The sequence below is a fragment of the Monosiga brevicollis genome, genomic scaffold (genome assembly GCF_000002865.3).
Source record: "Monosiga brevicollis MX1 MONBRscaffold_15 genomic scaffold, whole genome shotgun sequence".
Classification (NCBI taxonomy): Eukaryota; class Choanoflagellata; order Craspedida; family Salpingoecidae; genus Monosiga; species Monosiga brevicollis.
In genome coordinates this window covers 176768-185216 of record NW_001865052.1, presented here as the reverse complement: position 1 = coordinate 185216, position 8449 = coordinate 176768, and the positions used below count along the sequence as shown (strand labels likewise).

Genomic DNA, 8449 nt, shown 5'->3' with positions numbered 1-8449 from the left:
GGCGAGGCAGACTCTGCTCTGTCTTTTCCAGGAGATGACAGCGGCGGCACCACCATCATTATCATTATCAGTCGTTGCAATCGTGAAGTTGGCTCTTGGTCAATTTGCGCACGAGTGGAGCAAACAATCAAGGGGTTCGAGGGTGTCAGCAAGACTGTTGTATGAATGGTTGGGGAATCTCAACGACACCAGGGTGTCTCTATCAAATCTACCTATCTAGCCCTGAGGTAGGACCCAGCTCACTGTGATTTCTCGTTTGATTTGTCCAATTCAGGAGTCGACGATGGCTCTTCGTCCTGGGCATTCACTAGCGTGTTGGACTGGCCACGGGATGGGGCCAATGAGGAATCGCCACCTGTGAAACCAGTGCTTGCAGAGGCATCGGGCGAGACAAAGTATGTGTGTGGGCTTTCGACAAACCTCAAGGCCTTCATGGGACATTGACTTGACGGGTGAGACAGGCTCGCTCACATCTGCCAAGAATTCATCGAGACGCTCCTGGCCCTCCGCATCCACCAACTCAATCTACACCACACACCGGACGGATGAGCCAAAGAAGCATTTGACAGAGGACCACAAACAAAATGGGAGGATGGGAGAAAACAGGGCACAGCAGAGGCTTGGCGGAGGGGTGGGAGACCTGAGCCATGCGTAGCGGTTCGTGTTCAGACGACTTTGTTGAACCTATTTCGATGGGCAGACAATATAATATGAAAGGTGAGATGCAATTACAGTGGACTGGACTGCGGGCGTGCTCGATCGGAGGCATACACAAACCCAGTGATCGGTGTTGGCGAAGCTTCTCTAGCTGATGTCGCATGGCCATCTCAAAAAGGGCTGGGTCTGATTGCATCGACTGCATGCATTTGGAGGGTTTATTATTGGTTGTTGCCATTGACGGACCGCACGGGCAGCAGCAGATGCGCCATCGTTAGAAAAGGCGCAGGTCACGAGTGGGCATGGGCCTGGAAACGCAAGGATGCACGGAAAGCCAAGGTCTCATGTGGCCGACCTGTGACACCAAGACATGGCGATCGTGCTCCTGCTTAAGTTGAACCTTGGCACGATTTACATCCGAGAGGCGCTGTGCCGTGTGCGCCGTCAAGGTTCTATACAGGCTTGTCTACTCGCGCATACATCCGGACCGAGCGAGGTGGGCGAATGAGGCGCCATCAGGGCCCCTCTCAACAAGCGGGGAGGTGGGGACTCCAACGACCACCAAAGCCAAAATCAAAGCCAGCAAGCTGACTCACTCGTTGGACAATTACGTTGCGCTCAATGCTCAGCTCTTGCAGGCGACCCAGAACATCGTTCAGCTGGTCCAGACCCGCCTAGCGTCACCAATGTTGCGATGTAAGATGCAAGCACCGTGAATGACCGGCGCGGTGCAAGCGCAGGGAAGGCTGCCAGGAGTCAGAACGCACTGCGATGGAGACGAGCTTGGAGGCACAAAGCTCGACGTTTTCGTGCATCTGACTGAGTTTGCTCAGGCTATCGTGTACTTCTTGGGCTCTGCAGGGGGCAAACAGATGGATCGGGGAAGGTGGGAGGTGAGCACCATGCCATAAGGTTCACTGTGAAGACGCGCGCGCGCGCGCGCGTGTGTGTGTGTGTGTGCCCAGCTGCAGTTGGTCAAAAAAACTGACTTGGTGCGTTTAGTGCTGGTTTTGGCTGAAAGTCGTTCCATGGGATCAGTCACAGCTCGGGCCAGGCCAGCGCTTTGGGCTGCTTGGGTGCGCAAGACTACCCAGTTGTCGGCCATGTAGGTGACCCAGTTGAGTCCGGTACTGGGATTGATATCCATGGGGCAATCGGGAAAGGTGTCCTTGGAGACGGAGGCCGCCGCAATGGAGGAGGAGGAGGTACGTGCTACTTGTCGTCCTGTATTGACCATGGCTTCGGCGGCGTGGGCCGTGGCCGCTTGCAAGCGCTGCAGGGCTGAACGCTTCGTGTCGGTCTTGTTGTCGGGCGAGCTAGCTTTCGAGCCTGTTTTAGAGGCAGGGGTCGAGGGCGGCACGGAAGTGGGGGCAGATGCGGCGGCACTGTTCATGGCAGGGGATGGGGCTGCGTCACTGGCAGGCGCGTTTTCCTCCGCGTTTGGAGGCGCTGCCGCTTTCTCGGTGACTGGCTCGGCTTCACGTCTGCAGTGGGTCGACGACAAGCATGCATGCCTTGAGATGCAAAGCAAGGCAAAAGGCGAGGAAGCGCAAAGAGGTAGAGCGCCTTGCAAAGAGTGGTGCGTCAGCAGGATCGCGCCGAGATGGGGCAAACTCGACGACAAGACATTTTAGAAGGCGGATGAATGTGTCAAGGACATTGAGCAACATACGAGGCTGGGGCAGCATGCGAGACCGCGGCGCGTAAACTGGAGAACATGCTGCGGAAAGTGGTGCGCTTCTTTGGTGCTGGTGCCGCCTGGGCCGCTGTCGCGTCTTGCTTAGCAGCTGGTGGCACTGACACGGCGCCATCCTCGGGCCGCTCCTTGCTCGTCTCCTCCGCCATGATTCAGTGACACAAGCTTCCAGTCCTTGCGCTTGCTCTTCTTGGTCCGTCTGCAAGCGCCGTGCAAGTATGTTCTCTACGCCTTGATCCTGTCCTCCACACCATCATGCGCACACGGAATGAGTGCGCTCTGACTCTGATACCACAGCCCTCTCGCCCCCTTTGAGCCGATAGACAAAAAAAGTTCCGATCGTACCTCGGCTCAGCCCTCCAAACCACCACAGTGTGCAAATGTCAAAGCATCAGAGTTGAAGAGAGAGAGTGAGAGTTTGAGAGAGTTTGAGAGAGTTTGAGAGAGTTAGTTTGAGAGAGAGAGTTTGAGAGGTTTTGAGAGGTTTTGAGAGAGAGAGAGCTTGAGAGAGAGAGAGCTTGTGTGTGTGAGAGAGAGAGAGAGAGAGAGAGAGAGCTTGTGAGAGAGAGAGAGCTTGTGAGAGAGAGAGAGAGAGCTTGTGAGAGAGAGAGAGAGAGAGAGAGAGAGAGAGAGAGAGAGAGAGAGAGAGAGAGAGAGAGAGAGAGAGAGAGAGATGAGAGCGATATGAGAGATGAGAGAGGTGAGAGAGATGAGAGAGTGAGAGAGATGAGAGAGATGAGAGTGAGAGAGAGAGAGAGAGAGAGAGAGAGAGAGAGAGAGAGAGCTTGAGAGAGAGCTTGAGAGAGAGAGAGAGCTTGACAAAGGATTCAAAGAGATGTGGTGAGACTTCGAGAGATTTAGATCGGACAGGTGAGAAAAATGTGTCGTGATGAGTTGTTAGCGTGTGAGGGTGCTGTCAAAGCATGTGCGGTGGCATCCCAAGGAGGTGGGTGAATCGGCAATCGTGGATTCGATTACTCTGTCCACTCCGACTCGACATCCATGCTGGTGAAGGTGCTTTGGTGGAGGGCATTTTGGCGTTGGAGCAGATCACGACAGCGATCGCGGCACTCTATGTGGGTGCAGGCGTCCTGGTATTGGCGAAGGGCTGCACTCAGATCGGCGTCGCGGATGTGTTGGGCCATGGATTGGAGGCTCTCTTGCTTGACTTCTGAGACACAAGGGGAATGTGAGTTGAGGCAAAAGAATCGGAACATGATTCGAATGGCCAGGGGTTGACTTGACTGACCACCATAGCTGTAATCAACGAGTCCAGTCAGTGTTTCAATGAGGTGCAAGCTGGCAAGTTGCAAACCAGTATCTGGTAGCAATAGGCAGCGTTTGAGTGTGTCCAACACGCTCCGGCCGTTTTGTGCGATTTCGTGTTGGGCTTGATGACTTCCCTGGTAGGCTTGAGCCAGATATTTCAGTGCCTGTCATCATTCAGCAAGCCGGTGGTGTCAAAATCTTTACAAGGGCATGCTTTTATTCATAAGCAAAACGAGGTGGGACGCGACGTACGGGACGCAGTACAATGGGGTTTGTATCTGTCTTGACAATCGTGAGCAGATCGGTCAAGAAGTTCGGGCCCAGGCTTGCGATGCAATCATCTAGCAAAGGCACCCCTTCGCGCTACAAGGGCAAGGTTTGAGAAAGTTGATGTTAGGACTTCTGTCGAAGCAAGAGATGCCTGAGGGCGGTCACCATGTAGCCTTGGTCGCTCGTACCCAGACGGAGCAAATGACATTGGTCAAAAATCGAAGATACTGCTGCTTCACTGACGCAGGCTAGACGCACAAGGCACGGACGCACACACACGCACAAAAAAAAAGAAAAAGAGAAAAAAAAGAAAGAAAGAAGCAAGCATTCCTGAGTTAATCCTAGTCAGGCAGTGAGGCCAACTTGCATCCTGGAGCCAAAAGGCCAGCAGTGACCACAGGATCGTAGAATCGTGTGGACAAGGTGTGGGAGATTCAACGCTTACTTGCTCGATTAGCAAGGTGTGGCTGTCCACGCGGTCGTGCATGTCGCGAAGAACACGCGTGGCCAAGTAGGCCACAGCAGTGTCCAGATTGCGGTCCGTACACTCGTGAAAAAGGTTCTACTCCCCGTCGCGAGTGCGGCCACATGTATGAGGCTCAACGGGTAAGGGAAACCAAGGATTATGTGAACCTAACCGACAAGGAGCAGGGCAACATACAGCAAATACACTGAGGCAGAGCTCCCGCTCAACAAGCCGTGTGCTCGTGACATAGGGCATGACAAGGTCTAATAGGCGATGTCCAATGAGCACACTCTTGAGACACGAAGGATGTCCCGCCATGTTTGCCACCACACGGAGCGCGGCAATCACGATGAGAGGATCCTCGGCATGCTCCTCAAGCAGGGCGAGGACGTGCACCGGCACGGTTGAATTGGCCAGCCGCGTCCGCACTATGACCAGGTATCGACAGGTCCGGGACATGGCGTTTAGCCACGCAAGCGCCAGTGACGGAGGTGCTGAGACCTTGGGCTGAAGCTTGAGGATGATTCGGGTTAGATCCGCCGAGGGCAAAAGACCCTGTTCGAGCACCATTTGACAAGACTGCAAAATGGCCTACACTCATTGAGACGCGTGGCAAGACAATTTTGAGGTGAGCAAAGGAGGTCACATCCTCATGGCTGGCTCGGGCACAGTGGGTGTGAGAAGGCTCTACCTGAACGTCTCCTGGCCTGAGACAAATGTCAGCCTCGACGAGCGTGGTCAGGGGCTCGGGGCGAAGTGCATGCACACTGCCACTCAAATTGGACGAAGAGCGAGTGTGTATATCGGAGGACCACCGCTTATCCCGGATCATGGGTGGGGCGGAGGCATCGGTCGAACACCGGTCAAAAGCCTGGCAGAGGCCACGGGCGATTGACTCGATGAGCTCCACTTCGAGGGAAGCCGATCCTGGCCGTTGGTGTGGTCGGGGCGCAATGTGGAGCTGTAGAGTATCCGCAAGGATGGCAAGTGCTCTGAGAACAAAAGGGCGCTCGGCGCCTTTCATCAAGTCCAGAAGACGCCGAATACACACGGCTGTGATGGGCGGTGGGGATCCCTGAGGTGGCAGATGTTGTGCATGGCTGACACATCTAGGCGCCAAGGGGCGGGGCAGCATGGGGCAATACGGATGAGACAGGCGAGTCTTTGAATCGAGGACTCGAGCCACTTCGGGGAGGATGACGGTTGACTCAGGAACGGGGGATGCCGTACAGGTGGCAGAGTGTGAGAGTCAGGTCGGGGTGTACTGAGGCCATGATCATCTGCATGAGGTCTTCTGAGGTCAGGGGCAGAACGCCATGGCTTTCGGGAGTGGGCAAAGCATTGAGTGCAAGGTCCAAGAGAGCAATTTCAGCATGGGAAAGCTGCACGAGGCGGGGGCTGAGGCTGGTGATGACGTGATGGCAGAGCTCCTGGACGGGCTCGTTGTGCAAGTCAGAGCCGCGGGCGAGCAGCAGGAGAGTCTCGCAGGATTGGCGAACGTGGGGAAGACGTAAATCACTGGCCAGCAGTTCTGTACATCTGGCATGCATCGTCTCAAGCATGTTTTGGGCGGGGGCATGGGCCAGGGCGTCCACGGCCAACAGGCGAGCCACAGACTTGAGCTGGCCGATGGGGACGAGGCCGGCAGCTTCCCTGTCTGCGGCGAAAGCGACCAGAAGCCGAGCCTGGCTATGGTTGAGTGTGCAAGCATTGTCACGCAGGAGGACAGTCAATGTGGCAAGAAGGGCCTGGGCCAAGCCCGAGCCTAAGGAGGAACCATGCCGTTCCACAAGGTCAAGGAGTAGGAGATGGAGTCCTTCATGCAAGGCCGACTGCTTTCTGCGCTCGCGAAAGCGGGAGTTGAAAACGAGACGATCAGACAAGATGAGCGCTAGTTGCCAGTACCATGTGGGCAATGCGGGGCACGCGAAGATTGTGCTGGCCACGTACCGTTGTTTATGGCCCACGATCAGGTCGCGTGTGTGCCTGAGCGCTTCGAGCAGAGCCGTTTCATCTTGTGTCAAGGCATGCCGCAGCGTCGCCAGCGCTGCCGGAACCGGGTCTACCATGCCTTCCATTTTCTTTGCTTCCAAGCCTGTACAACCCCACCCCAGCCGCCTCCCAGGCCGAGCAGAACCAGCCAGCCCCTCTCTCAGGTCAGGCCGATCAATCAGCTAGTCCACCCGTCCCCCGTCAATTAAGTCGGATCTCAAAAAAAGTCAAGCTGCTTGATCATTTGGAGACTCAATGAAACTGCATAAACTGCAAGAGTTTGCCCATGAAATAACATTGAGCTAGCATTAAAAACTTCAATAAGTGTTGTAATTTAGACAATATGTTCTTCACACCGTCTGCTTACAAATGTCACGCAAAATTCGACGACGACACACACACACACAAGTCGAGCATGGTGCTTGGGGGCATGGATGCACGGAGGAGGGTGGTGGTGGTGTGGTTTTGCTTCGGCCTTGGTTCTGGAAGCTGGGAGGATCATCACAGCAGGATACCCGCCATGTGCTTGGAGTCCATGTCCTGGGGTGTTTCAAGTCAATTATTGTTGATGCTTCTCTTACTATGAATAATCTCAAGGTGTTCGGGGGCTTCAGGGTAGGCGACTGAATAGGAGCAAGCGACGCACTATCCATCGTGAGGAGAGGCATTGGACTCAATCGAGGCGACGGCGATCAGCTTTCTTTTGCGCATGCTTTTTCTTGTTCTCCAGCCGACGCTTGTCCTCCCGAGCTTGGCTGTCAGGTGGTCGCGCGAGAGGCCACAAGATAGGACTTTGTGAATGTGCGTGCGTGCGTGTGTATGGTCCGCAGACGGGAACGGCACTGGTCATGGCAATGACATACAGCTTCTTGATGCGTTGTTTGGTCTCCGCAGAAGTCTCGCGCTCAATGGCCGATGCTTCCCGGCACATCTACGAGCGCTCACGCAGCATCGGTCATATGTTGACAGCAAGAGCTATGCGCTGACTTGTGAGACAAAGGAACATACGTCTAGAATACGCTGCATGGCCAATTGCAGGTTCTTTTTCTGACTGCGCGTGTCCGACACGGCAACGACCAGTTCGCCGTTCTTGTTGATACGACTTTGCTGCTACTCCAAGGGCAAGCGCAATCAGACGCAGGGGCCAGGGTGCGTCTAAAGTCGTGACTTGACGAGTAAGCATGAACATGTACCTGTTCCTGCAGCTTTTCGCGGACCTCGGTTGGAAGCCATTCGGCGCTGGCCACATGGAAACGCACATCGGCCTTGGTGTTGACTAGGCAGTCGGGCCCAAAAGGCCAATTGAGCGGTGAAACGCACCACTGCCGCACACGTGCTGCACAGCGCACAGCGTTTATATACAGGAGGTCAAAGCGCCGACCAACCCTCGTACCTTTATTGACGTTTTGCCCGCCAGGTCCACTGCTGCGAGCAAATTGAATCTGAAGCGCGTCTACTTCACACCACGAGGCATCGCATGAAAGAGACACACCAATGAAAGCCTGGTGGAGAAGATTCCATCCCTTCCTCACCCCGCGTTAAGAGGGCAGACAACCACTACAGCATCTACCTCAGGCTTCTCGGTCGAGTATACTCACCACTCGGAATGGGTCCATTAAATTTGTACAAACGGTCACGGTCGCTGGCAGCGCTACGTGCCGCAGCAGCGTTCCCCCAGTACAGATGATAGGCTGGAAGCCGGGACTTGCACAACAGGGGCAGACCCACCCCACCAGGTTGGGCAGCCAGGCCACCTACACGCAGTGGTGGCGACAGCCACTGCCATACGCCCCGCCGCCAGCTGCTCGCCATGGTTTTACACCATCCTCTGCCTCAAAAAAAATCCCGAAATTTTGGGCTTTTGATCATTTTACTTCTTCTTTTAAGAAGATGACATCTTCTCACACTACCTGACGGATGCCATCTACATAAACTTTATATATCGCTGCATCTTCCACCCCGAGCTGCATTTGTCAGATTTTTACGACGATTAGCAACCACACACACACACACACACACACACACACGCGCGCGCGCGAAGCGAATCGGGCGACGGCAGGGGGCGCGGGGGGGGGTGGGGGGGGGGGGGCCCCGGGAAT

The 8449-nt window shown here is 55.1% G+C and overlaps 3 protein-coding genes across 3 annotated transcripts in view; all 3 read right to left on the bottom strand.

Moving 5' to 3' along the window:
- The window catches only part of MONBRDRAFT_32980 (uncharacterized protein), a gene marked incomplete at both ends in the record, with an annotated part of 4262 nt that extends 2458 nt beyond the window's left edge, over positions 1–1804 (bottom strand). Inside the window, 8 exons of the mRNA XM_001746972.1 lie at positions 244–320; positions 421–525; positions 575–684; positions 778–856; positions 1013–1123; positions 1254–1331; positions 1425–1512; positions 1647–1804. Of these exons, the coding sequence (XP_001747024.1) occupies positions 244–320; positions 421–525; positions 575–684; positions 778–856; positions 1013–1123; positions 1254–1331; positions 1425–1512; positions 1647–1804 (806 nt within the window). The remainder of the gene's footprint in view (positions 1–243; positions 321–420; positions 526–574; positions 685–777; positions 857–1012; positions 1124–1253; positions 1332–1424; positions 1513–1646) is intronic.
- A 1505-nt stretch (positions 1805–3309) lies between these two features.
- MONBRDRAFT_32979 (uncharacterized protein) lies at positions 3310–6427 on the bottom strand (the record flags this gene model as incomplete). The annotated part of the gene is made up of 10 exons (XM_001746971.1): positions 3310–3524; positions 3603–3786; positions 3875–3985; positions 4081–4140; positions 4338–4454; positions 4554–4949; positions 5050–5319; positions 5410–5467; positions 5589–6047; positions 6309–6427. The coding sequence occupies 10 exons, from the start codon at positions 6425–6427 to the stop codon at positions 3328–3330; spliced, it is 1971 nt and encodes a 656-aa protein (XP_001747023.1). The 3' UTR covers positions 3310–3327.
- Positions 6428–7023: 596 nt separating this feature from the next.
- MONBRDRAFT_26602 (uncharacterized protein) lies at positions 7024–8162 on the bottom strand (the record flags this gene model as incomplete). Its single annotated transcript, XM_001746970.1, has 5 exons — positions 7024–7281; positions 7359–7460; positions 7544–7626; positions 7744–7803; positions 7949–8162. 5 exons carry the CDS (start codon positions 8160–8162, stop codon positions 7024–7026), a joined length of 717 nt encoding a protein of 238 aa, XP_001747022.1.
- Positions 8163–8449: the final 287 nt, after the last annotated feature.